This window comes from Phaseolus vulgaris, chromosome 3, assembly GCF_051622355.1.
Source record: "Phaseolus vulgaris cultivar YP4 chromosome 3, ASM5162235v1, whole genome shotgun sequence".
Classification (NCBI taxonomy): Eukaryota; Viridiplantae; Streptophyta; class Magnoliopsida; order Fabales; family Fabaceae; genus Phaseolus; species Phaseolus vulgaris.
In genome coordinates this window covers 12,485,635-12,512,729 of record NC_143500.1, presented here as the reverse complement: position 1 = coordinate 12,512,729, position 27,095 = coordinate 12,485,635, and the positions used below count along the sequence as shown (strand labels likewise).

The 27,095-nt window shown below is 31.5% G+C and overlaps 1 protein-coding gene and 1 pseudogene across 10 annotated transcripts; one reads left to right on the top strand and one right to left on the bottom strand.

Moving 5' to 3' along the window:
* The first annotated feature begins 854 nt into the window (after positions 1-854).
* LOC137805807 (WRKY transcription factor 72A-like) lies at positions 855-13,728 on the top strand (annotated as a pseudogene). The gene is made up of 4 exons (XR_016519378.1): positions 855-954; positions 11,848-12,258; positions 12,520-12,633; positions 12,727-13,728. The product of XR_016519378.1 is annotated as a WRKY transcription factor 72A-like (transcript).
* A 9,601-nt stretch (positions 13,729-23,329) lies between these two features.
* On the bottom strand, positions 23,330-27,003 carry LOC137806608 (guanosine nucleotide diphosphate dissociation inhibitor At5g09550). Of its 9 annotated transcripts, none has more exons than XM_090300570.1 (8): positions 26,674-27,003; positions 26,308-26,469; positions 26,177-26,204; positions 25,528-25,629; positions 25,358-25,417; positions 24,614-24,824; positions 24,138-24,212; positions 23,330-23,584 (listed from the first exon to the last, which is right to left on the bottom strand). In XM_090300570.1, the coding sequence occupies exons 2-5, from the start codon at positions 26,424-26,426 to the stop codon at positions 25,379-25,381; spliced, it is 288 nt and encodes a 95-aa protein (XP_090156696.1). In that variant the 5' UTR covers positions 26,427-26,469; positions 26,674-27,003; the 3' UTR covers positions 23,330-23,584; positions 24,138-24,212; positions 24,614-24,824; positions 25,358-25,378. The 9 variants fall into 9 exon arrangements, 4 of the variants coding, with proteins under 4 accessions (XP_090156696.1, XP_090156695.1, XP_090156699.1 ...); XM_090300569.1 differs by having other exon boundaries at positions 25,282-25,366; XM_090300573.1 differs by lacking the exon at positions 25,358-25,417.
* Positions 27,004-27,095: the final 92 nt, after the last annotated feature.

Genomic DNA, 27,095 nt, shown 5'->3' with positions numbered 1-27,095 from the left:
TTTTAATTTTAGAGACTAAAAAATTGTTGATATATAAAGTACTTTATATTATTAATATAATTTATAAACTAATTTCTAAATTTACATCTAATTAATTATTTTAACTATCAACTACTTTATATTAATTTGATAATTAAAATTTTAATAGTTAATTAGATAATATTTTTTTAAAATTTTATTTATAATATAAATTACTTTAAATATCAATAATATTTTTATTTCTTAAATAATATCTAATTAGTTAATATACTAATTAATTATTTTTTATCTTTAAAATTAATTTTTATTGAATGATTTTTTTAGTAATATATATAAATATATAATATATTTTGTAGTAGTTTTGGAAGAAAAGGAAGGGCTCTTAATTTTATAATGGACATATATAGATAAAGTTCCATTGGTGTCTTTTCTTTATTAAACGAAAGTAATAAATACAAGCTATCTATGGGGGAATTTGTTGGAAATTTATGACCTTAAGGTAAAAGAAAGGAAGGTGTAATATAAAAATGGCACCGAAATGGAGGACCCACACAAAGTCACCATATTCAAGGTTGATGAGAAACATGGCAGGTGAACTTTGACTCAAGTCGGCATTTTTGTGACCTTTAACACATAAATCTTCAAATCTACTGTTATTTCATGTCTAAAATACTAATTACATAGCCATTAGCCATCGTGTTTAGAGTTGAAATGCTGAATTATATAATGTTCATTCTTATAATCACATATAAAAAAAAGAAGATCACTGTTTGTTCTTTACACGCTCTTGACGTGAGGCTGACAACACCTCAATTTTAGCTTATATTATCGAAGTCAAAAACTGCTGGCTTCAGTACATAACAAAGCCAGACCTATATGGTGATGAGAAGAAGAAAACATTGCTCCATTAACAATTTGCACTTTTTTATCTGCCAAAAATCTATGGAAGTTAGCAGTGAAGAAATCAATAACAAGGTGATGATTTTCTTTATTCTGTGACTTTTGAATTCGTGAGTTTCATCTTTGAATATTCATTTTGGTGTTCCTGATGTGTATAATTAGGAATTTGAAACTTTCGTTATTACTCTGTTATGAGGTAGAAGGCAATGATGAATCTAGAATTTCTGGGATGGTGCATGCATGCTAGCTTTAGTTCTTAAAAGCATCATTATATGTTAAGTTTATTAATCATAAATGTGAATTGAGTGATGATTGTTCTCCATCTTTTTCATTTTGACAAGGACTGGTCTGGTTTTCCCATGTTTGAGTCAAATATTTAATGCTTCTGATGCTGTTTGAGAGGACATATTTGAGTATCAAATGAGTACTTGAGAAGATTATTGAACACAAACATGAATGATAGGTTTAGTCATAAAGTTTCTTGATTTAAGGCAGGAAATATATTCATTCATATAGTAATCTGAATTAAAAAAATAGTAACTAAAAGTATCAGTTTTGGCACATATTTCTCTTAAAATCTTCCAGATTTTGAAAGAATATATTGATGAAGCTTCTTAAATAAAAAACCACTGATATTTCTAACAAATACTACAAATACTGGTTTCTCTTCCTTAAGTGGGAAATTTATTCTAATATTTAATAACTGAAATGTTCGGATTCTAAGACAAGAATATAGTGTTGCTTTATATGTTTCTGTGTTTTGTTTTTCCTAGGAAGAAATATTTTGATTTCTTATGAAAGCTCAGTTGAAGCTCTAATAATTATCAAAATCCTATGTTTGTGTATTAAAATTTAAATGGGTTCATATTGTTTGTCCAACAAAAAATGTTAGTGGAACTCATGATCTATATTGAGAGGGAATAATCATGACGTAGGAGTTGGTTTAGTTTAAAAGATATATTACTTCTTTCGAAGCTTTTATGAGATTTAAGAAAAGTGACGTTGATTTCATTTGACAAGAATTAGTTAAAAATTGTCTAATTTTTTTATAAAAATAAGTACGTTAATTTTAAGTATTTGTAACGACTAATTAATACGTGGAGTAGTTTTGTAAAAGTATAAATTTAATAAGTATTTAGTTATATCAACTAAATTAATCAATTTTTTAATCATAGTGAATTAGCTAAGATATTATAAAAAAAAGCATTATATAGCTGCCATCATCATTACAACATTTAAAAAAATAATAATTTAGTAATAAAAATATAAAATATTATGTAGAAAAGTATTGTTGTGATTAAAAACTTTTCTTGTTTAAAACCTTGCTTACAAAATAAATTAGTCTTTGTTTGCCCCTTCTCTTCATGTAGCAACCTGAATTATCATTAAAAAAAAATGGTTTTAATGGAGTTTTATTTTTACATTACCTAGGATTAAAACTTCTATTACACTCCAAGAAAATCATGAACTAGAAACCAATTTTAGAGACCAAAATAATTAGTTGTAATAGTAACTAAATTAGAGACCATTTTAGAAACTAAATAAAAAATTGGTTTCTAAATTAGTTTCTATTACTGTTAAATAGTTTCTAAATTGGTATCTAATTAGCAACTAAGGTTTTAAGTACCAATTATTTAGTTTCTAAATTTGGTCTCTAAAACCTTGGTTGCTAATTAGATAATTTAGAAACTATTTAACAATAATAGAAACTAATTTAGAAACCAATTTTTTTTTAGTTTCTAAAATGGTATCTAATTTAGTTACTATTACAACTAATTATTTTGATTTCTAAAAATTGGTTTCTATTTCATGATTTTCTTGTAGTGTTAAATCATTTACCCAGGGTTGTCGTTTATCCCGCTAAACCATCCCTGAAGAACGTGTTCTTAGGAAAAGTCTTTCAGAACCCCTTGTTAAATATCATGGGTTTAAGAACCTCCGTAAAATATCATGAGTTTCAAAACCTCCGGAAAATACCATAGGTTTCAAAACCTCCGTTAAATACCATGGGTTTAAAATTTATCCGTAAAATACCACGGGTTTAAGAACATCAGTAAAATACCATGAGTTTCAAAATTTTCGTAAAATGACTTGCCGTTTGAAATAACATTCAATCCCATTTTTCACAATCTCTAACAATTCTCTTGACTTCTCTCTTCCACCGTAGACACATTGCTCTTCGACACACAGGCTCAATGGTCGTCGACAGTAGTCATAACAAGAAATCACAATTCAACCACACGTATGTCTATTATATCTAAGGAGAAGAAACACTAAATAAGGCACTATCTTCTTCTTGCATCAATATTACTTCTTCCATCACTTTACTTCTCCAACTTGGCTCATAAGTGGTGTTTATCCCTGCTTTATATATCCTAAATAATTTCATTATCTATCAGATGTAGGCTTCAAAGTAATGTGTGTTCTTGGCTAAAGATTGCAAGAACATATTGCTTGGAGAAATTAACTTTATCACTTCTCACTTTCGCAATGAATTAATTATTATATGCATTTTAAAATAAAGACCTTAATTTAAAATATTTCAAAATTATGAGAATTAAATATTAATAATTATAATTAAAACTAAAATTGCACATAAAATATATGTACATTAAAAACTAAAACAAAATAAGTCAAGTTTTTTTGAAGTATGAGCCCATAACAAAAAAAACTAAGAATTATATAAACCAAGTACCATCAATCATAAAAAATATGCAAATACGGTTGAAATACTTATTATCCATGATTAGTTGTTGATATACTTATTATCCAAGGTTATTTTGCTGAGTTTTTCAATTTTTTTTTTTGAAATTTTAGAAAACTTATTTGTATTGTAAAGTTACACTTTCAAAATTTTAGAGAAAATTTAGTTATAAAATATATTAAAACTATGTAGTTTTTAATTATTTATTTATAAATAGATTTAATTATATTTATTTATTTATTGAAGTTTAAAAAATCTGGAGTGTTTTATTGAGGTTCTACAATAAATCTTTGGAATTTAACGAATGTTAAAAAACCCTTAGTTATTTTGCTAAGGTTTTAGAATGAATCTTTGGAATTTACCGAAGGTGAAATAACCTCCGTTATTTTGCCAAGGGTTAAGAATAAACCTTTGGAATTTAACGAAGGTTAAAAAAACTTCTGTTGTTTTGCTGAGGTTTTAGAATAAACATTTGGAATTTAACGAAGGTTAAAAAAACCTCTGTTATTTTGCTGATGTTTTAAAATAAACCTTTGAAATTTAGCGCAAGTTAAAAAACCTCCGTTATTTTGCTGAGGTTTTTTAATAACCTTTGGAACTTGACGGAGGTAAAAAACCTCTGTTAATTAAATCAATTCCTAGGGTTATATCAACCTCTACTAAATAACCTCCGTTAAAATTCTTTTTTCTTGTAGTGTATTGTCTGTTATGCACCGTGATAAATAACCAAAACGACTTGTTTGATATTGGCTTACTTAACATTGGAGGATTAGATAAGTATTCCTTCAACATCAAGAAAGTCTTTTAAAATTCTTCTGTCTACTCAATAACATTTCGCTAAAGGTATTGGAAATAATGAGAACCATTATCTCCTGCTTTGGATTTGACTTGTTTGGTTGATAAATCTCCTTTATGTTGTTTCAACTTCTCATGTTAATAATGCTCAAACACTTATTCAAATTCGTCTCTATTTTCTATTTAGTGAGCAAGAAACTCAAAAAAATTTATCCTTCATGTCAAGTACACATATTTTGGGTTAAGATTAAGTTGATACTTTTTAGTGGTGTTGAATAACTCTTCCAAATCTGATTGGTGCTAGTTTGTTGCGAAAGTTGTGACCACCATATCATCCATGTAAGCATGCACATTTCTCCCAATTAGCGAATGCAATATTCGATCCATCAAATGCTGATAGGTAGCCACAACATTTTTCAATATGCATGGCATCACCTTGTAACAATAATTTGATGTTTCACTCATGAAGGCGGTCTTATATTCATCCATAGGATGCATTCAAATCTTATTGTACCCAGAATAAGCGTCCAAAAAACTAAGGAGTCCACATTCGAATGTTTTATCCACCAATGCATCAATATTGGGCAAAGAATAAAAGTCCTTTGGACAAATGTTATTTAAATATTTGAAGTCAATGCTCACACTAGTGTAGAAAAAGTCAAAGACAATGGTTCTTTTAGCAATTAGACAACGATTTTGAAACCACTGTCTATCAGCACGTAGTCTATTCTATTGAGGTATAGACGACGATTATCGTCGTCTATAAGTCACTTAAAGACAAAAAAAATATTAAAAAAAAACAATACCAACCTCAAAGTGATGACAACAACGCGGGGGAAGGCAACAACGCTAACGGTGGAGGGAAAGCGGAGCGTGGTGGCGGAGCAATGAACAAGAACCTTAAATAATGAACCAATGGAAGAATGGAGGAAAATTAAGATGAGGACGAAAGCGGAAGAATAAGGAATGAAGGTAGGAAGAACTTACAAAGGCAGCAGCGACATCTGTGATGGGAAAGCAGAGCGCGGTGGTGGAGCAATGAACAAAAACCTTAAACAATGAACCAATGGAATAATGAGGAATGTGTTGAGTTTATGGGAGTCTAAGTTCAAGAGGGGGTGAATTGTACTTAGGATAATTTTCTCAAATGTAAGCTTTTAAGAAATCCTGACAGAAAAAAGATCAGATTGATTTAAAGAAAAACAAATTGATTTTTTGTTCAGAGTGTAAATCAGAAATGCAACAAATTAGTTTAAAGAATAACATGTTTTATTTTTGAATTAAGTATTTCATCTAAACTAGTTCTTATCTTTATACACAGGAAATATTGAAAACTGTATCACGAATAAAATCATTGAATAGAATGAGTTATAAAGATTCAATTTAGTTTTAAAACCAATATCTTGAAAAAACAAATCAAGGGAGATTACGATCTTTAATTCAGATTTAAAAACAAAAGCTTTGAAACACACAGTTCTAAAGGTTTTCCTCAAACCAGTTCTTTAAAAGATTGATTAAGAACAAATCAATTTAAACATGTAAACACTTTCCTTTTAAAAACAGATTTGGTATGATGATTTCTAAAATAGTTCCTATATCAAGATTGATTATAGTTGACTAATTTTAAGAGTTAATTTGTCATAGATGAAGGATTCCTTGAGTTTTAAGTTTGATTAAAATCTTATAAAAAACTTGAAAACAGAATATGATTCAGACCACTTCTGCAGTTAAAACACAACATATTCAATTCTAAAACAACAGATTTATTTCATCACAAATTTTCAGATTTTTAGTTTTATAGGTAGTGATTGAGGAAGAAGAAAGGCACACACAGTTTTATACTGGTTCACTCAATAAGAGCTACATCCAGTCCCACCTTACACCAAGATGGATTCCACTAAAAACAAAACAGTATTTACAAAGACTTAAAAGTTTTTGAGAAAAACTTTCAAAGCTAAGCTCACGTGAAACCTCAATAAAAATCGCTTGAAAACTATGCACTTTATAATTGCAAGGGATGGTTTGAACTGTGATAAAGCTCTCTTTTTATAGGATTCAAATCAAAACAATTTTCTCAAAATAGTTTTGAAAATTGTTATAAAACAACAGATTAAAAGTTGAAAGAACAAATTGTATTTTGAAAAAACACTTGGTGGTAATATAACTAACCTATGATCAGTTGAAAACTGAATATGTGAGCAAAAATGATTTTAAAGACAAAACATAATTTTCATCTTTGGGAAACTGAAGACAACGAGCTACCTTATCATCTTCAAAGATTTCCTTTAGAGAGACATTGAAGGTTGGACATTTCAATCTTTCCTTGTTCTTCTGTGACCTTTGGGGTACATAATATACAAATCGCCAGTTGATGTGCCTCTCCTGCTAATCATCTTCTCATTTTGGCCTCAATTTTTTAGTATTATCCTTATACTTCACAAGTGGCTGACATTTTTCTTCTGATCTCTTACACCGCATCACTTCCTTGGTTTAAATGTGAGATGATGCCCAACTTCAAATTTCAGCCATAAAATCGGCCCTATTATGAATAAGGGACTCACTAAAGGGGTTGAACTGCAATTCTTTGATGAAAGCATCAATGAACATCTCTTTGTTAGGTTGATGTATGCGAATCGAGATATCGCAAAAGCGATTAAAATAAATCTTCAAAGGTTAACCTTCTTGTTGTTTAACATTAAAGAGATACAATTCGTGGAGGCTTGACTTTATTGGTCATGACCACAAACATTTAAGAAAAAATATGGAAAAAGTTGATGACTCCGCTAGGGATTCTGCTTAACCATTGAAGTGTAGTGCCTGTGAATGTTTTGACAAATATTTTGCATCATACAATGTCCGAGCCATCTGGGATAAGCATTTTGCGCTCTAAAAGGTTTTAAGTGGCTCTCTGGATCTCTTGATCCCGAAAAAGGTGTGATTTTTGGGCACCATGTATTGAGAGAGTACTTGTTTTTCCATGATCGCTTGGGAGAAGGGTTGTGGATCTTCTTGAGCGTGTATCAGGAAAGGATTTGCCCCACCTCCGTTGGACATCTATATGTGCATGGCCTCTTGTAGCTCTTCATTGGCTTTTTGTAACTCCTTATGTCCTCACATGACTTCCCCCATTGAATGGTGTGACATCTTTGTCTCTTCTCGTAGTCGCTTGTGCTCAATGCGAGTCTCTTCTCTTTATTTATCTTGCTTAGTGTGAACTTCTTCCCAAAGTCGTTCTCCTTCAGCCTAAGCTTCTTTTCCTCATGGTTTGGCCTCCACATTCTCACACTACAATTCCCGATACGATATCCAAAAATTTGCTAATTCCTCATGATGTTGCAATTATTTCTCAAAATATTATGTACTATTGTGTGGAGGTAGGAAAAGTTTTATCTAGCCCAGTGTGGGCGCCTTCCAATTAAAAATTGTCTTGGTTTAAAACAATGGTTTCTAACTAGAGAGTCCTCCTCCACCATCTAAGGCATATTGTATGTAGGTCCACCCCACTACTATAAGATCAATTAAGTACTCCAGATCTAAAGGACAAAAGAGTCTTCTTCTACATGAAAATCGAGACCCAAAATTTAAGGACTATTATTTACTACTTAAACCTCTAAAATTTTGATAAAAAAAATGGTCATTTCCATTTATTTCACTATTAAACTTAACATAGATGATGAGGCCTATTTGATACCTATCTCACTAAATAGACAACCTATTATCACTTGAAAGATCATCTCAAGGACGATCGATGTAAAATGACGTAAAATGACAACTTTTAAATTTTCGTTCATTCTCCTCAAAGGGTAATGATATCACTACAAGAAAATAATCAAATAGAAACCAATTTTTAGAGACCAAAATAATTAGTTGTAATAGTAACTAAATTAGAGACCATTTTAGAAACTAAAAAAAAATTGATTTCTAAATTAGTTTCTATTATTGTTAAATAGTTTCTAAATTAGTATCTAATTAACTACCAAAGTTTTAACTACCAATTATTTAGATTCTAAATTTGGTAGAAAAAACTTTAGTTGTTAACTAGATACTAATTTAGAAATCATTTAACAATAATAGAAACTAATTTAGAAACCAAAAATTTATTTAGTTCCTAAAATGGTCTCTAATTTAGTCATTATAGCAACTAATTATTTTTTGTTTCTAAAATTGGTTTTTATTTCATGATTTTCTTGTAGTGTATATTAACAACCCATATTTTTTATACAACCATATTATAACCCTGAATACAATTATTTTAATATTTTTTCATATTATTTAATTACAAATTTATCCTTTATTATATATATTTATATCTAAATCTATCGCATCAAAATTTTTATACAACTATTAAAGTATCATTTCTCATCCTCAAAACCATTCACTAGACACACACCTAGTTAGCTGACTATCATGGACATCGCAAAATACTCTACAAGTATAAAATTGTAAACAAAATAATATAATTTATCCTAATTTAAAAAAAAAAGGCGTATTCAGTTGCACGGTTGGCAACAATATGACATAATTATAATCTTTCTTAATTACTTTTATTTTTTTCCTAATTTTTCCATTTTATAAAGGAAACTTAACCACAACCATGATTTCAAATTTTTAGATAAAGTATTTTACTGTAATTCTCTCGTGTGTGTGTGTATATATATAAATTTAAAATTAAATAATATAAAAAAAATATTAAAATAATAATATTAAGAATTATAATGTAATTATATAAAAAATATGCAACGTATTTTTTTTTATTTTTTATTTTTATAAAGTTTTCGTGTTAGGTATCACTATGCAACTTGACATCTCAGCTAAGCTCACACCTCAAGTAACAACAATCATCTGTCATCACATGAAAAAAAATATTATTAAAAAAAAAGAAAAAAAAAGAAAAAAAAAAAACAAAAATATGGGGGGACTAGACCAAAACCCAAATGTTAACACAAACGATACATAGGTAGATTATACCTATTCATAAATAATTCTAAGAACAGACTAGCTGGGAGTCTATTATACCAATGAAATGATTCTCTATGAATAAATGCTAAATTAGCCAACTTATCAGCACACGCATTCCCTTCACGAAAAATATGAGTTACCCTAAACCTGATTGTCCCACAAAAATTAAAATAAGTATTCCATCGATTCTGAAGCATCCACGGAACATTAGTCCTAGCAGTAAACGCAGCACAAACCAAGGCAGAATCACATTCAAGCCAGACATTAGTAAGTCCCATTTTTTGAGCTTCCTCTATAGCATGTATAACTCCATAAAACTCAGCAACCAAAGCAGTTTGAACTTCAAGAAACGCTGAAAAAGCACCAATAAATTCTCCCATACTCCCACGAAAAATACCTCCACAAGTAGCAAGACCAGGATACTCCCTAGCAGCCCCATCAGTATTAATTTTGACCCAGCCTGGTGAAGGAAATTCCCATCTAATAGGAAGAGGACGAAGAACTTTACCACTACGAGTCTTAATACCGAAAAACTTAATCACGTTGAAGTCCAACATATCATTCTTCATTGAAGCTTTAGACGAATTTCCCACTAGACAAGTTAAATCTTTAATTATCGAAATAGCCTTAGAAACCCCAATCTTATCCTGAAATCTAGCATAATTCCTCATACGTCATATCATCCATATAGAAAAGGTTATCACCGCAAGCTTAATCAATTTAACCAAAGGACTACCATCACTCTTAATAAAAGAAAGTATATCATCCTTATTAGAGAAATGAGAAGTAAGAAAAATTTGTCGAACCCAACTCCAAATATGCAATGCGTTAGAACATTCAAAAAATAGATGTTGAATAGATTCCTCTTGCTTTTCACAAAGCGAACACATAGAACATATATGCAAACCCTTATTCTGAATATGTTGATCTGTAGGAAGTCGCCCATGAAATTTTTCCAGAGTACTAGAGTTTTGGAAGGCGGAATAGATGAAGACCAAATGAATTTACCCCAACCACTTGGAACTCCTGGTTCCAAGAAAAAAGTCCTAGCCGATTTAAGAGTGAAACGACCATACTCATTTAGAATCCAATTAGGAATATCCTGTTCCTCTCTAACCATGATATGATTAAAAAAATGAGGCATCTGTTGTAAAGATAAGGGAATATTCCAATCACAACCTGTCCAAAATTGAGAGACTGTATCCGGAATGCTAACACCATTAGATAACCCTGCAATATTTGCTAAAGAAGTAGTAGAGCACCATTTATCATTCCAGAAATTAATAAAAGAACCTGTACCAACAGTCCAAGAAGTATAGTCAAGTATGGTAGAATAAAATTGCTTAATTCCAGGCCAGAAAGAGGAAGATCTATAAACCGTTCTAAATTCATATTTTGATTTAAGAACCCTGGCTTTCAAGAGTAAAGACCAAGGTTTGTCGCTATAAGCAAAGTTCCAAGCAAGCTTAAGAAGATATGCATTATTTTTATGATAAAGATTAATAATATTCAAGCCTCCATCCTCAAGAGGCGAACAAATTTCCCCCCAATTAACAGTAGCAATACCTTTTTTCAGAATATCACCAGTCCAAATAAAATTCCGACACCACTGCTCAACTTGCTTAATAAGTGAAACAGGCCACTTATACATATTAAAACTATAAGCTAGAAATCCAGTAATCACTGTATTGACCAGCTGAATTCGACCCATCATGCTAAGAGATTTACCTTTCCAAGATGCTAGCTTCAATTTAGCTTCAAATATGCAACTTATTTGAATTACTCATGATTTAGTGCCATCAATATCAATGTGAAGATGAGGGTCAGAGTTACTGTACCAATATTCCTACTCAATCCAACGTGAAAAACGAAAAGCATGTGTCTTCAAGTTCTATGATTATACCTACGCCCTAATCTCTGTCAAAGTCTTCAGCACTTTATTTTTTCTCCTACATGTGTTCACAAGAGAACTAATTAATACTTGAGTAGATAAAGAAAAACTGCACTGAAAAAGTGGAATATATTTAACAGTTGGTTTGTGCTTTTTCGTCACTTAGCTTATCTTTTTGGTTCTGGCTTCTAAGTACAAACGAAGAATTATTTGGCTTTGCTAAGTTTGCCGCGTATGTTTTGCTGTATAAATATTGATGTGTATGTTTCGTGGACTAATAAAGGTTAATAATCAAGAACTCTTGGTTTAATTTAATTGCAATTTAACTAATAATTATTCTCAGTGAAACAAATCATGACACGTAAAGTAAACAGTGACACAAGAATGATAATTGTCACCAATTAGTGGATCGACAATAATAACTTGTTCCACAACTTTCCACATTCAATATTAATAGTGTATATTGTAATTCATTGCATCATTCCATCATAGTTCTCCCACCAATAACAACACTCCGAAATTTTCATCTACTTCACATCACACAGCAAAGTGTGTTATATATGTGTGTAAACTTGCTAATTAGCTTTGTCTTAGGTCTTTTATCTGTTACAACATGCAGGATCATAAGCTCGAAAGGGAAATGCGAGAGGTTGGAGAAGGAAACGATAACTTGAAACTTTCATTGGTAAGGGATTCAACTAGTGATGAAGAAAGTGAACTTGTTTCCCTTTCTCTTGGAATTTCATCTACAGGTAAACATGAGAAGAATAATAGAACTGAAAAGATCAGAGAAAATGAGGATTTGAAGGAAGGACTTTCACTTGGGTTAGATATAAGATTTGACCCTTCAGCTATAAAAAATCACAGCACTGAAAGTAGGTGTGATGGGGAAAGGAAGGAAGAGGAGCTCAGAGTGATATGGCCACCCAGTAAAGTTCTCAAGAGAACTTGGGATAAAAGTGAAGCTTCTCAACATGTTGAAGTCAAGAAGGCTAGGGTTTGTATCAGAGCTAGATGTGATACCCTCACGGTTAGTAATAGTATAAACTTAATATATTGAACATATATTGAACATATCACACATTGATTTCTTCCTTTTTTTTGGACTCAATATATAGCAGTTTCTATGTTTTGGTAACCATTATTGACATTTAATACAAACTATTATTTGTAGGTATTGAGATAGATTCTTACTTAGATTAAATAGTTATACTAAATTTTATCTTATTATATAAATGCCATTTTATTGCTTTCTATTAATTCTACATGGTTGAAACTTAAATTTGTACAGATGAATGATGGTTGCCAATGGAGAAAATATGGACAAAAAATGGCAAAAGGGAATCCGTGCCCTCGAGCATACTATCGATGCACTGTCTCTCCATCATGTCCTGTGAAAAAACAAGTATACAAAATTTTCTAGTGGATTGTCTAAGGCAAAAAAAGGAGAATAGGTCACATAATGATTAAATGATTAATGCTTGCTTCAAATTTTCAGGTTCAAAGATGTGCTGAAGACATGTCAATCTTGATTACCACCTACGAAGGAACTCACAACCACCCTCTTCCTACTTCAGCCACTACCATAGCCTACACAACTTCTGCTGCTGCTTCCATGCTTCAGTCTCCCTCTTTGACCACACAACTAGGACTAGCCAATTCAGATACTGTCCCTCTCATCAGTTCTAGTGTTCCTTGTAACCTTAATGCTCTAAACTTCACATCAAGCTATCACCACCTTTCAAAATCACCACACCTATACTTCCACACCTCATCTATTTCTACCTCTAATTCTCATCCCACAGTCACTCTTGACCTTGCCACTCCTCAAACCTCACCTCACATTGGAAAATTCACCCCAAGCTTGTCTTTCATACCAAAATATTCATCAACCAATGTTGATTTTTCCTCGAGTACCTTCTCTCCTTTGCAATCTAGTATGCTACACTCACCTTGCTATGGTGATTACTTCAACTACGGGGGATTGATCACCCCAAATAGAAACCATAATGGTTCCCTTATGAACACCGGAAAACAACCATTCCTGGGGCATCTTTGTCAATCTAATCACATTAGCAACCACACCATATCTAAACAACCTCTACCTGATTCCATTGTAGCTGCAACCAAAGCAATCACTGCTGCCCCAAAATTTCAATCTGCAATATTAGCAGCTGCCCTCACAGCATATGCTGGTAATGGGGTAAGAGAAAATCATGAGAGGCACAGAGTGCAGGTTTGGACTTAAATCTAGGTGGAGATATGGCATACCCAACGAACACAGTTTTCGCTAATTCTAATGCATCAAGGTACAAGAGAATGTCATTTTCTGCTCCTAGTGCTCCGAAAAGAGACTCGGTGATATTTCAACCATCACATGCATCTAAAAGCTCCTTTGGATCTTCGTCTAGTAAAAGTAACCTATTCTTAGATCAATAGATAATGTACACAATTACATCATAATTGTTTTCTAAGTTGTTCTTTTGAACTGCAAGGAATGGAAAGGAATATTATTGTTGTTTCCATAATGTTGCTGCGTTTGATACTTATTAACTTCTATCTAGATTAAATTATTTTTAGTTTCTTTCTATGTTTAGAAAGTTGAATATGGTCGTTCTATTTTCAAACCGTTCAGTTTGATTCCTTAAATTTTTCTAAAAAAAAATAATATATAATCTTTTCTGTCTAAATATATTAGGCACAAAGAATATGCTGGTGTATCGTTAACTTCGTCAGCATGATTTGGACAAAAAGGGGTAACATATAGATTTTTTTGAAACATTAAGAAACCAAATTTAATTCTTTAAAAATATAAAGACTAATTGAATTTTGTATATACATAAAGGGATGAAAAATAATTTAATATATATACATATTGTTAGAACTAGTATATAACTAGATTTATAATTCAGGATAATTGACTATGTTTTAGAAATAATATATTTTTTCTAATTATTTAGTGAATGTGAAAAAAAATATAGAAAATAACTCATCAATCATTCAGTGGAAGACATGGCAATATAGCTTATGAATTTATAGTAAGTTAGTAAAAATTACATAATAATTATATAGATTTAATGTGTATAAATATTCTGTTTCTATTATTAAGTCATTTGAATAGTGGAGCAAAAATTTTATTTGAACTGATGATATTATAAAGAAAGACATAACTACGGTTAATTGGATTAAGATCTGTTCTCCTATTGACAATGGAGGATTGAAGATTAATAACCTTTAGTACAAAAATAATGCTTACATTTTCAAGCTTACTTGGAATTTTGCTTATAGTAATAAGTTTTGGTCTCTTCTCTTGAAAGTCAGAGTTTTTAAATCTAAGTACCAACTTAAATTGGCTTATAGATCCTCTTCTATTTGGCATGGGATTAAACAATTTTATGGAACTATTCTTAAACATACCTCTTGCATTGTTGGTACAGGTTGTTATTTATTTTCGGAATGATAAATGGTATTCTTCTACTTGTTTATCAAACATTGCTGGAGCACCTGATGTTTTACAACATTGGTGACTATAGTTTACCAATTCTGGAATGGTCGTGATTGGATTATTCCCTTGACTTTACAACAGGTGACAGTTTTTTAAACATATCATGATTAGGCAGGAACATGATACTCCTAATTAGATTCTGGAAGACTCTGGCCATTTCACTTTCAAATCTGCTAGGAAATTTTTCTTGGATCCAGGTGTTCTCTGTGGTTTGGGTAAGATCATTTGGTCTCAATATATTCCTCATTCCAAAACTCTGGTACTCTGGAAAGTTTTTTATGGCGGCTTCCTACGGATCAACACATTCAGCATAGAGGTTTGCACATATGTTCTATGGGTACTCTTTGTGAAAAGTAGAAAGAATCTATTCAACATTTATTTTTTGAATATCCGAATTTTTTGTGTATTTGGAGCTGGGTTGGGCTAATTTTTCTTAATTCTCATTTTGCTAATGTAGATGCTCCTTTCTTTTATTAAAAGCGATGATAGTCATTTGGTTAATTTGATTAAACTTGTTCTGATTACCTTCTCTATTTGGATGATATGGCGTATGAGAAATTATGCTAGATTTCAGGTTAAGATTGATCTTTCCAGGGCCATTTTCACCATTAAGTATTTCACTTGCCTAGTGGGTAATTCGTCTAAAAGTTTTATGAGGAATATTATGTTTGACTTCAATGTGCTTAAGTTCTTTGATATTAGTACTCTAGTGGCAAAGTTCTTCATCCTCTTCTTGTTAGATGTGAGTTCCCTTCATCAGGTTGGGTTAAAATTAATACCGATGGGGTTCTCCTGATCTTACTGCTTGTGGTGGTATTTTTCGTGAGAGTATGAGACAGTTTATTGGTGGTTTCTTTGCTTTCCTCGATATTCATACTACTTTGGTTGCTCAGTTTTATGAAATTATACATGTCATTAAAGAAACTAAAAATATGAGTCTTACTAGTTTATGCCTTGAATGTGATTCTGCCTTGGTTTGCGTTGCATTTATTGCTAGAACTAATGTTCCTTGGATTCTTTGTAATAGGTGGAACACTTGGGTTGATTAGGATTTCTCATATTTTTTGTGAAGAGAATGCATGTACCGATAAGCTTGCTAACTTAGTGTTTATTCATAGAGAACAATTTCATTTATTTAATAAGTTTCCATCTAGACTTTTCTTAGAATTCTTTATTAATGGTGTAGATTACCTAAGTATCGTTTTTCTTAAGTTTTTTATATATGAGTTTTGGTCTTGGTGCCCCACATTTGTTTGTATTTCCTTTCTTTCTTTCTTTTTTTCTTTTTTTAATAATATTTGTTTTGTATGGTGACGGATGATTGTTGTTACTTGAGGTGTTAGACTAGTTAAGATGTCAAGTTTCATAGTAATAATTAACATGAAAACTTTTAGAAAAAAATAATAATGATATAGTTTATTAAAAATTACTTTTAATTTTTCCTTCTATCTTGTTTCGAGCCGATGATATTCCAGCTAGCTGGTGAATGGAATCAATATATAAGATGGAAAAAAAATGTAAGTTACCAACAACCGTACTCAACAAGGTAAATGACATGGAAAAAAATTGTTAACCTTCATAATTGTATAAATTTTACTATTAGATAGTTCACTGTGGTGATAATTAATATTTTTTTTTCTTATTATAAAGTTAGTTTTGAACTTTTTTACAAAGCCATATTGTTTATTTATTTTTCTTCCACTAAAAATCGTTAATTGCAATTGATTATCAAATATCTCATTTTAAAATTCTTAAATTAGCTCTAAATTTCTTTACCAAATTCTTTGATTACCAAAAGTCTTTCTCTCTGAAGTATATATTAAATTTAAAAAGGTCTCATTTCAAAATTAGCTTTAAACGAAACAATATATACGGACGACATAATAATGAAGGAAACATGCATTTCTCTTCTCAAAAGTAACTGAAAATGCATGCACCAGTTGATGAAAAGTCATGTCCACGTATTTTGTGTTGACCTGCAAAATATGGATAAGCACCCTCAACCAAGCTCATGACTTTTCCTATGGACTCTTACGTATACACATTGCATTGAAGAGGCTAAGAAAAGAGAAGGTACATTTTTCTTTTCAGCAAAAGATAAAACTATATTTATAAGAAACACTTGGAGTTCCAACTCATATACACAATATAAACAACAAGATCAAACTTGGTTAAATACATTAGAACATACTATTGCCTCTCCTACACTAAATATAAATTGGTCACATAAAAAAAAACACCTATATGAAAATCTCATCAAAAGCACCTAAGACATTACCTATGTATGAACACAATCCTACCATATGCTTAAAATGATACTGATGCGTTTTGTATTTTAGGTTATGTTAATAGACATCATCTTCCCCTACACCTAAAAAATTATTAATATCTAAAGTAGTTTCTAATGTTAATAAAAATTAGCTATTAACTACTTTAGATTCTAAATTAGTCTTTTATTAATAATAAAAACTAATTTAGATATCAATAGTTTTTTAGTTTATAAAATAGACTTAGACAATATAATAACTAATTACTTTTTGTCTCTAAAATTAGTTGATAGTTAGTGATTTTCTTGTAGTGTCTTTTGTAATTCAATTGTATATGTTGTTTCTCTCAGGTATTCCTAGCATCCCTTTTGCTGCTATATATTGTTTTAGCCCGACAAATGTTAGATAAACCATATGCAACTAGATATTTGTGCATTATTCCTACCTTCCACTGCTTCTCTATTATGGCCGCCTAGTGATAACTCTCCCATTGACATTGATTAAAAAGTGTAGTATTTTTTTATCAACAAAGAACGAAATAAATAGATTGGACATTTAAGGGATGTCTAGACCCATAAAAAAAAAAGATTAGAGTTACGGTAGTATTCCAAAGCACTAGAACTTGCATGATTTCCCATATTTCTTCATAATCCATACAAATACCACCCTCCCCTTGCCTAATCAAATGGACCCAAAAAGAGCTAACCAGATGTCATACACAAAAAAACATGTACATAATGACCCAAACTTGAGAACAGTCCAATTCCTCGCAAGTAAGATATTTTGTAGGATTGTATGAAAGTATAACCTGTAAATTATAGCTCAATGAAAGACACACAACAAGATACATAGTATAGACAACAACACTAGGAACAAGGTAAGGGCCATAATGCAACATCAGTTTTGAGATTTTGGTACTAGTATTTCCCCAATATGTTGTCATCGACAACTCATGTAGTCCATTTTTTTTCTTTTGTTGCTTTTGAGTTAGCATTCCACAAATAATTATGCAGTTCAACCCAAGATTGCAGCATGATGAGCAAGTTGTTACATTAAACTAGTTTGTTCTCTTAGCAACCTATCATCATATTATGTTTCTGTTGTACTCTAACTTTGACGCATTAAGTTATGATATATGCATTCTTTATCCAAAGCACCTGTAACATAGAACACACATACCTTCGTGCAAGGTTTATCAAATAATTAAAGTTGAATCGCTAACCAACATTTCAACTTGTACAATACCTATTACTCTTTACTTTATACAAGATGTGTAGTACCTATTGGTCCTAACTTTGGCCAAATTGGAGTTTTCATTCACGTTTAAATATACTTTGTTAAGTACCATTGTTGCACTATTAACATTATATTTAGATAAAAATGCCTTTAAACATTGTACAAGGTAGAAGCACAAATTTGAGTATGAGAAAGTAGCTTTTAAGTTCTTATGTTTTAACCAAGTCTGATGTGATTCCAATAGCCACATAGAACAAGATTCTTGACATTTTTAGGAATCACCTTGAGCTGGAAAATATAGAGGCACTTTTCTTAGAGTTGGATCATGGTTCTAAGTCAAGAACTCACCAATAACAAGTACCAAATCCCAAACTCATTTGGATGAACCAAATATTGTCAAATTGAATCAACAAAGGAATTATAAAATGGATTGACCGAACAGAATTAGGCAAGAAAACATATGAACCGAACATAATAGAAATTAAAAACAAAAACAGAACATAGGTGCTGGAAAATGGAATAGCCGAACCAAAACAAATCAAGAACACAAGGCAACATGAACAATTGAAAAAGAAGAAAGGAAGGAGAAGAGAATGCTCATGAAGATGGAAGAATGGTTGGATGATCACGCCACTAGAAGTATGGATGCTCCTAGATGAGTGTGCAAGCCGCCACTTGAGGAAACCATGGTCCTTCAAGATAAGACTAGAGTAGAAGGCTCAAAAGCTCTCCAAATGCTCACTCCAATTTTGAGTATAGTTTCTTTAGATAAATTCAAATCTGAAAAATACAAAGAGAGCACCTCTATTTATAGCCTAAGGTGCTGAAATATAAGCTACACAAATTCAAAAAACTCCCTCCCAAAAAGCTTCTAGAATTTGCGCCTAAAACAAAGCATGAGGAAGGTGTGACCTCTTCCTTCACTTTGGCACCTCCTTTTCTACTCCTACACCTATCTACTAACACACCCCCCCTAAGACTCCTAACTAAAGACTAAAAGATGCTTTAACAATAGAGGTTTCTAATGTTTCCCTCTAAGCACCTTGCTAAACAATATTTATTTAATACTTGGCCTTGCCCTTCATGGGATGGACTTTGGGCTTTTGTGGGCTTTGGCCTTCTTGGGCTTGGGCTTGGGCTTGGGCTTTATCTTTTGCAAAGATTAACAAGTAAAACTTTAAATATGAAGGCGAATGATCTTGTTCTTCATTATAAAAAGCCACCTTTAGTTGATTCTCATCAAAGTCCATGCATTTAGTCATGTCAGACATCATATTTCCTCTACATATACTTTTCCTTGCCTAAAAATAACCAAATTCCTTTGTTTTCATATCCCCAACACTATTGCTACCCGTATTCCTTTCCATGCAATGTTTTGTTTAGTATTGAGACCTATGAGATGGTAGTATTTGAAGTTTTGTTTTAGTTGGTTATGGTGTACTGATCTTACTCCCACCCAACTATCACCTTTTTTTCATATTCTTTTGGCTATTTTACAAGTTAGAAGGAGGTGAATTGTTGTTTCCTCTTGCTCCTCACAAAGAACGAGAAGAGTGACTTCTTCTACAATACTTTATATTATTTCATTAACAATAGTGCAAAATTCAAAAAACACACAACCACCTAGGACTTGTCTAGTCTTTTTACCATACAAGACAACTTTTGTTTCAATCTATATTCAAATATATTAAGTGTGATATTTGCCTTATCATCTCTCCACACATAATGAGAAAAAGTATCCAAGTCATTACTCCTACCAACTTTCATGTTACGGGATTTGAGTTACATAGGTAGATCTAAAGAAAATAGTCTTTTATGTATACTTTGGACTATTAAATAACATAATTCAACCTAGAGCTTACTTAATTTGGCATCATTTATGAGTCTTTGTGTATTTGTGCAAGGATGTTATTCTTTGATATATCAACCTCGGCTTCCTATCCCTATTTTTCCACATATCAACGCATAGACTTCATAGACAAAATTGGATGTAAGAGAATTTTTCCTTTTGGATTCCTGTTTGTTATCAAGTCCATTCATTTACTTAAGCAAAACTATAAATCTCCTTAGCATCCACCCTGTAACTCATAAAAATAATGTTATTTCTCTATATCCATGTGTTCCATAGTATAACTACCCATTAATAACTCCATAATTGATTTTCTTTATAATTCAGTTCTAGAGTGCTAAAGTGGCTAAAATGGTGTTTTCGTATAGTGTTGAGTCATATTAATTCCAACCCACTTATTACACCTATCCTAAACACTTTCAATAACCTTACATGTGAAAAATAATTCGCATTTTTTCATCGATTGCCTCCCACATAACACATGTCCTACTCGCATCAGGTATCATTTTGTTAAATAAGTTATTCCAATGGCTACCTTTTTTTTGTATAAGTTTCAAAAAGAATAAGTGTGCAGATGGTAAGACTTTTATTTTCCATTACCTATTGAACATAATCTGATGTGAGTTGATTTTAGATTGACACATTTTTAGAGGTTTCTCTTTTGATTAGCTTTTTGGGATTAACAAAATATGGTGAGAAACCCAAAGAAGATTCCCACTAGACACGAACTTAACAAAGTGGTTAAGTAAGTGTGAATGTTCACTTCTAGAGGGCAAAAAGAAAAACACAAATATATGGTGTGGATGATGCAATGGTGCAGAATTAAAGACAATGAACAAATAAAGAACAAAACCAAAGCAAAGACCAATTAAAGAGTAGAGAAAGACATATATGGAATGGAAAGTGGTGCAAGAAAAGAATAAAAATGATGAAGGGATGAAACTGATTTAGATTTTATAATAAATGTTTTCAACTGCTGATTGGAGTATAAATGTTATGTTTTACGCTCCTAGCATTAACTTTACAAGATCAGTTTGTGAAATCAAGTTTTCGCCAAGATTGCTTTAAGGCTTTGGATATTTCTATAAGAGTGAAGTAGGACTTGCTGTATACTTTGATTTGATTTGTACCAGGTGTGATCAATCCTATTTTTTTATTCATTAGTAATTTTGTTAGTACTGGTGTTCACAGAGTCAAAGGGTGTTCTGATATGTGGTGTGATTGTGGCGTGCCAAAGGAAGCGTGTGTTCTTGAGGGGATCAAGATCACTTTTTTGGTGGTTGTGTGTTTGTAATCTGGTTTTTGATTACTTAGTGGATACCCAGAGGTTTCTGGGAATTGGATGTAGCTCTTGGTGTAAGAGTGAACCAGTATAAAACTGTTTGTGTGATTATTTTTTTAATTGTTTTTATATTCTACTGGTAAAAACAACTGATTGAATTGCAGAAACAACCGGTTGAATTTCTGGAATTCAACTAAAATTGTTTTATATCTTGTGTTCTTTTATTCCTTTGGCTGAGATTCTTCTTTGACTTTCTTCACACCTTCAATCTTTGCGAAAAACATTTGTAAAAAATTCACCCCCCTCTTGTTTAAGGCCTTCAATTCTAACAACTAGCATCAAGAGCTAGGTTCTTGAAAGATATTCAAGTTGATCAAATTCTGAATTGATGGCTGATAAACTACCTTTTGGGGAAGGTGCTTCTATAAATAGACCACCACTGTTTTGTGGTGTGAATTATCAATTTTGGAAGGTACGAATGAAAATCTTTGTTGAATCTATTGACAAAGGTATTTGGAATGCAATTAAAAATGGACTTTTTATTCCTATGGTTGAAAATGAAAAGGTTATTTATGAAAAACCTTGGTCCCTATGGACTGAGCAAGAAAAACCTTTTATTCATAACATTTGTTTGATTAATTCACGAATTGATTGACAATCTACACTTACAATCTTTTATTTGATTGAAAACGACAATGATCAAAGTGGAATTTTTGTTTGGGAATTCAATTAATTTTCATTTTCTAGTTTTCTTATTTTTCAACATATTTTATTTTTAATTTTTCAATTTTGTTTTCATTCCTGCCTTTTGCATTGATTACAATATGCTTTTTTCTAACAATTGGTTTGTTCAAATTATAACAATTTTAATAATAACATCTCCTTCATTTGAATGAGTTTTTCTTGAAATTGGGTGAAAGTTAGTGGAAGCTTAATGGAAGTAGTGAGTCAAGGAGAGCTCCATTGGAGCCATGGATTACTTGCACCCATGAGCCATAACACTCATATATTTGATCTTCCTTTACATGAGCTAAGCACCTCAAAATATAGGAGAGAGAGCTGAACATTTTGGAACCAAAATTTGAAAATTCAAAATAAAACTCTTCAATGGAAGGTGTCATCATGCTTTCCATGTTTAGATCACACCTTCCATGCTAAATCCTCTCCACTCTTAGGCTTCCATGTAGACGTCCATGTGCTCCTTACCAAGTTAATTTTTGTCCTACATTATACCCTAGACATTCTAGGGTTCAATTGGGCTCAAAGAAGTCCAATTGTTACCATAACTAGTCATTTTTAACCCTAACTAGACCTATTCTATTATTGGTCCAAATACAAACCAAAAAACCTATGCTACTTAGCCAAATATTTGGTCCAATTATTTTATGCTACTAGGTTCAATACATGGCCCATCAAATCCTAAATTTTTTTATATAATTTATTTAAGCTAACACTACAAAAAAAGTGTATATTGTGGCGGTTATTTTCGTATAAACTGGCGTTTATAACCGCCACAATATACGCTTGTGGCGGTCTCCCAAACCGTCATAGAACTGGCCGCCACAAAGTTTAATGTGGCGGTTTTACACTACCCGCCGCAACACCCGCCACTTTAAACATAGTGTAAGTAGTGACGGTTTTTATAGGTAAATAATGTTAGTTATAACTGTCACAATTTACATCCATTGAAAAAAATTCTGACACCATATTATACGTAAGTAGTGACGTTTTTAACTGACGTAATTTTAATTCTGAATAAATAAAATTTAACCGCCACTTTTTTGTAATCTTTTTTACAATCTGTTTTATACAATTATAAAATTTAACCACTTTTTTATAATATTTTTTATAATCTATTTTATACAATTATAAAATTTAACCACTATTTTTTCATAATAAAATAAAATAATGTATAAAGTTATAATCATCCATTCATTTCATTGAAAATTAAAGCACACATAATAATGTTAAAGAGTTTATATGTAATTGAAAATTAAAGGACACATAATAATGTTCAAGAGTTTATACACATAATAATGTTCAAGAGTTTATATGTAATTGAAAATTAAAACAAATTAAAAGTTCATACATCCCTAATCAAGTTTAAAATTACAACACATAATTATTTGAAATTTGGGCATGATGATATAGTTTCAAGCAATCTCATTCTTCAGCTGCAGCACTTACGACACTCAGGTCGACAAAAAGATCAAGAATCTGAAACAAAAGACAAAAGTGATGCTAATCAAGACAAGAAAACAAATCCAGACTTTATGACCTTTTCCTTCTTGAATATGATATTTTATTTATGCAACATTATATTTGGAGCTTAAATGTTTTTGTGCATGCAAATGCGGAATTCCAAGATCGTTTTTATCAGGTCCTCTAAAGGTATAGAAATTCTATGTTATATGAGGTAACCCTATACATGCTTTTTAGTTCAAATCTACAAGTGCAGGTACCATTCTATATTCTGGTTAAAATTTAGCTTTATTTTTTAAAATGCAATACCATAAATAAGGAGTAAAAACAATGAAATCAGTGTTAAATTCCAAGCACAAGCTTTTTTGTGTAAATGAAAGATACCTTTTATCAAAAGAAAGTAAAAATTACAAGTTTAGTCAATTAGAAATAGAGATCTATCAATTTCTTGGCCTAGTCGTTTTGCTATACCAGTTTTTTATTTATTTCTTGTTCTCAAACCTATAATTGTCATAGTATGTGATGAGATATGTAATGTGAATTGCATATTAAGTGAAAAGATACAAACCTTTCCAGTGATTTTACTGTACATCCCGACCACGTCTTTAACTGTGATTTCAAAGTGTGTGGTAGGATCATAACTCTGCAAGGATTTAATTTCAGATTATTACAATTAAAAAAAAATACAAGGAAAGAAATTTCATCTAAATGCTGAAAAAGAAGTGTAATAAGATTTCGTACTTATCATGAAGGACACCAGGGAAAACCGTTGGATTCTAATTGTAAATTTACAGAACATGAGATGTTCATTACTTTATTTAAACCAAAATAACATTTGATTCTTTTTTTTTGCAACATGTCCTGACCATATTCATCAGTGATAGACTTTTGGATATTTACGAAAGTTAAATAAAACAAGCAACTTTGTAATGTGTTTGTATGACTATACTCTAGATAACCCAATCAAGTGCCGTAATGGTTTGGAAATAAGAAACAACCAAAGAAAATAAAATATACTTGTGAGAGATTCTACTTAATACTTACAGTAGAGATGAAACAACCATCAACCTCATGATCATTGCAGGGTTCAAACCTGTCATACATGTCATAGAATATCTCATTTACAGATCCAAGAAGGTTAATACCAGGCTTCAAATCCTCCTCAGGTTGGTCGGTCTCTACTTCTGTTGTAACAAAAGCGATAAATTTTCCTTTGGGTGCTACATTATGAGCATAAGAGTAGCATAAGAGATACCTGCAATAATGAGGTACATGAGCAAACATAGCCAATAAAGTAGGAAAAAATAATCTTCATAGGTAAGAACTAATTTGAATTAACTTCTCATCAAGTACACCCAAACTCTTTCATATAACTTCTGAATAAGCGCCTATAAACTTAACAGAAATTTGCCTTCCAGTACTAAAAAAGTATAATATAAGAGTTTTAAGTAAAACTCTCACGACTTAGGAGCTAATCCAAACTAGAACTACATTCTACTCACTAATTTTAAAATTTCTAAGTTGTAACTAGAAACTGAATGAACCAAACTAATGGATAATGCATTGTTAGTCGGTAGTTTTTCCCATTGGTGTAGGAAACTATATTTTTTTCTTTTGCTTTTATGATTTTTAAAATGGAATTTTGAATTGAATTTTCCATTTCATAACATATTGTGCAGTATAACAAAACAATATCTGTCAGTTACAAATACTTTGTGCTGAGTGAGAGTCATGGGTTTGTGGAATAGGATGACTCATAATACATATTGCATGTGAAACCTTTCCAACCTTGTGAACCTGTTGAATGAATTAAGTAGTGTCAGATGGAGTGGAGGAGATCACACTTTGCTGCAATTCATGTTTTCAGACTTCAGACATTCATGTAAAGCTTGTCCAGTAACTAAATACAACACTTGAGAAAACTTAGCTCACAGTCCTTGTTATCATAGAAATCTAACCTTATCAGATAAATATGATGGATCACACACAACTTTCTTGCATTTGGTTGTTTCTCCTTTTGAATTCACACCATTGGCTTTCCCATTTTCGTCAAATTCTACCTGTGTACAACAAGGAACTTGAGAGTACTTTTGATTATATTGGTTAAGGAGCATTTAGTACACATTCAAATAGAGGCTTATAGATACTTAAAAAGTAAGTCTAATTGATTTTTCTATTTTAATATAATGTTTGTGATTAAATACTCTCAACTTTTGTTTCCTTAACCCATATTTGAAGAGTACTGAATAGCATTTTGCTCTGTATATCGTGGATTCTTCTATTTAGCACGTCTCAGGAGTTGAGCAACACAAACTAAGGTAATCATCAAGTTACAAAAACTGAAAGAGAACGGAATAACTAGTAAGGACAAAATTAACTATTTTAAAATGACTCCCAAAAAAACTTCAAAGTTAAAATAAAAGCTCTTGATACAAATTTCACAAGTAATTATAGAGCAATTGGTTTATCATACAGAAAATAAATAAAAGAATAGACAACTAAATGTGTATATACCTATATTAAGAAAGCAGAAAGTATATCTTCTCCCATATGCGTATTGTCTCCCTAATTAAAGAAAGAAAAATGAATTCAGACCAATGCATTTACCTCTATTACTGCAGAGGATGATTTCGGCCTTCACGTTATGAAATAATTTTGCGTCATACCTCAGTAAAATTCACTTTTGTGATTATTTTCTTTGATCAAATGAATCAGTTCTTTGAAAGGATTGTTATTACCTTGGGTGAAGGCTATTCTTCACAACTTTCTGACCATACTTCCTCCATTTGTAACCATCATCAAGCAGATCCACATCACTTCTTTTCTGGAAACAAAACTGTGGTTCTCTCAGCTTCATCCTTACTTTCACCTTGTTCTTCTCTGACCCTGAACTTCTCCACCTACCATCACATGAACACAGTAACATTTTTTTATGAGGAAAAAAACTGAATAAATTGCTATACAAAGTTAAACGGCTTTTTTTTTCTAAATCACTTCAAAGCAAGATTAATTAACCTTAAACTATACAAAGTTAAAAATAAAATTAAGAACAATCAAATCAGAGAACACTAAATGAATCGAACTCAAAAAGAATGTGAACTAACCTGAACAAATTCTTCTGCGGAGGCGCCAATGGTAGCGATTTCGGAAAATCGAAATGATTTCGTACAGCTTCGAGCGTTTAGGGTTCGTGACTGTGAGGAGCGTTTAGCATTTAGGGTTCATGACGGTGAAGAGCGTTTAGCGTTTAGGGTTCGTGACTGTGAAGTGTGTTTAGGGTTTCGAGTTTAGGCACAGAGGGAGAGGTTTGAGCGTGAGAGCAATTTGAGCGTGAAAGCGTTTAGGGTTTATTTTGCAAACGTTGAAAGATGTTCGTGAGGAGGGTGTTCGTGAGGAGAGGACTTCGAACCAAATTTTCAAAAATATTTTGGTTACCAAAATCATTTTAAAAAATAATTGAAAAGACAAGGAAAAATTGTTTTTATTTTGAAGGATTATTGTGGCGGTTGAAAATGACATATTTTGA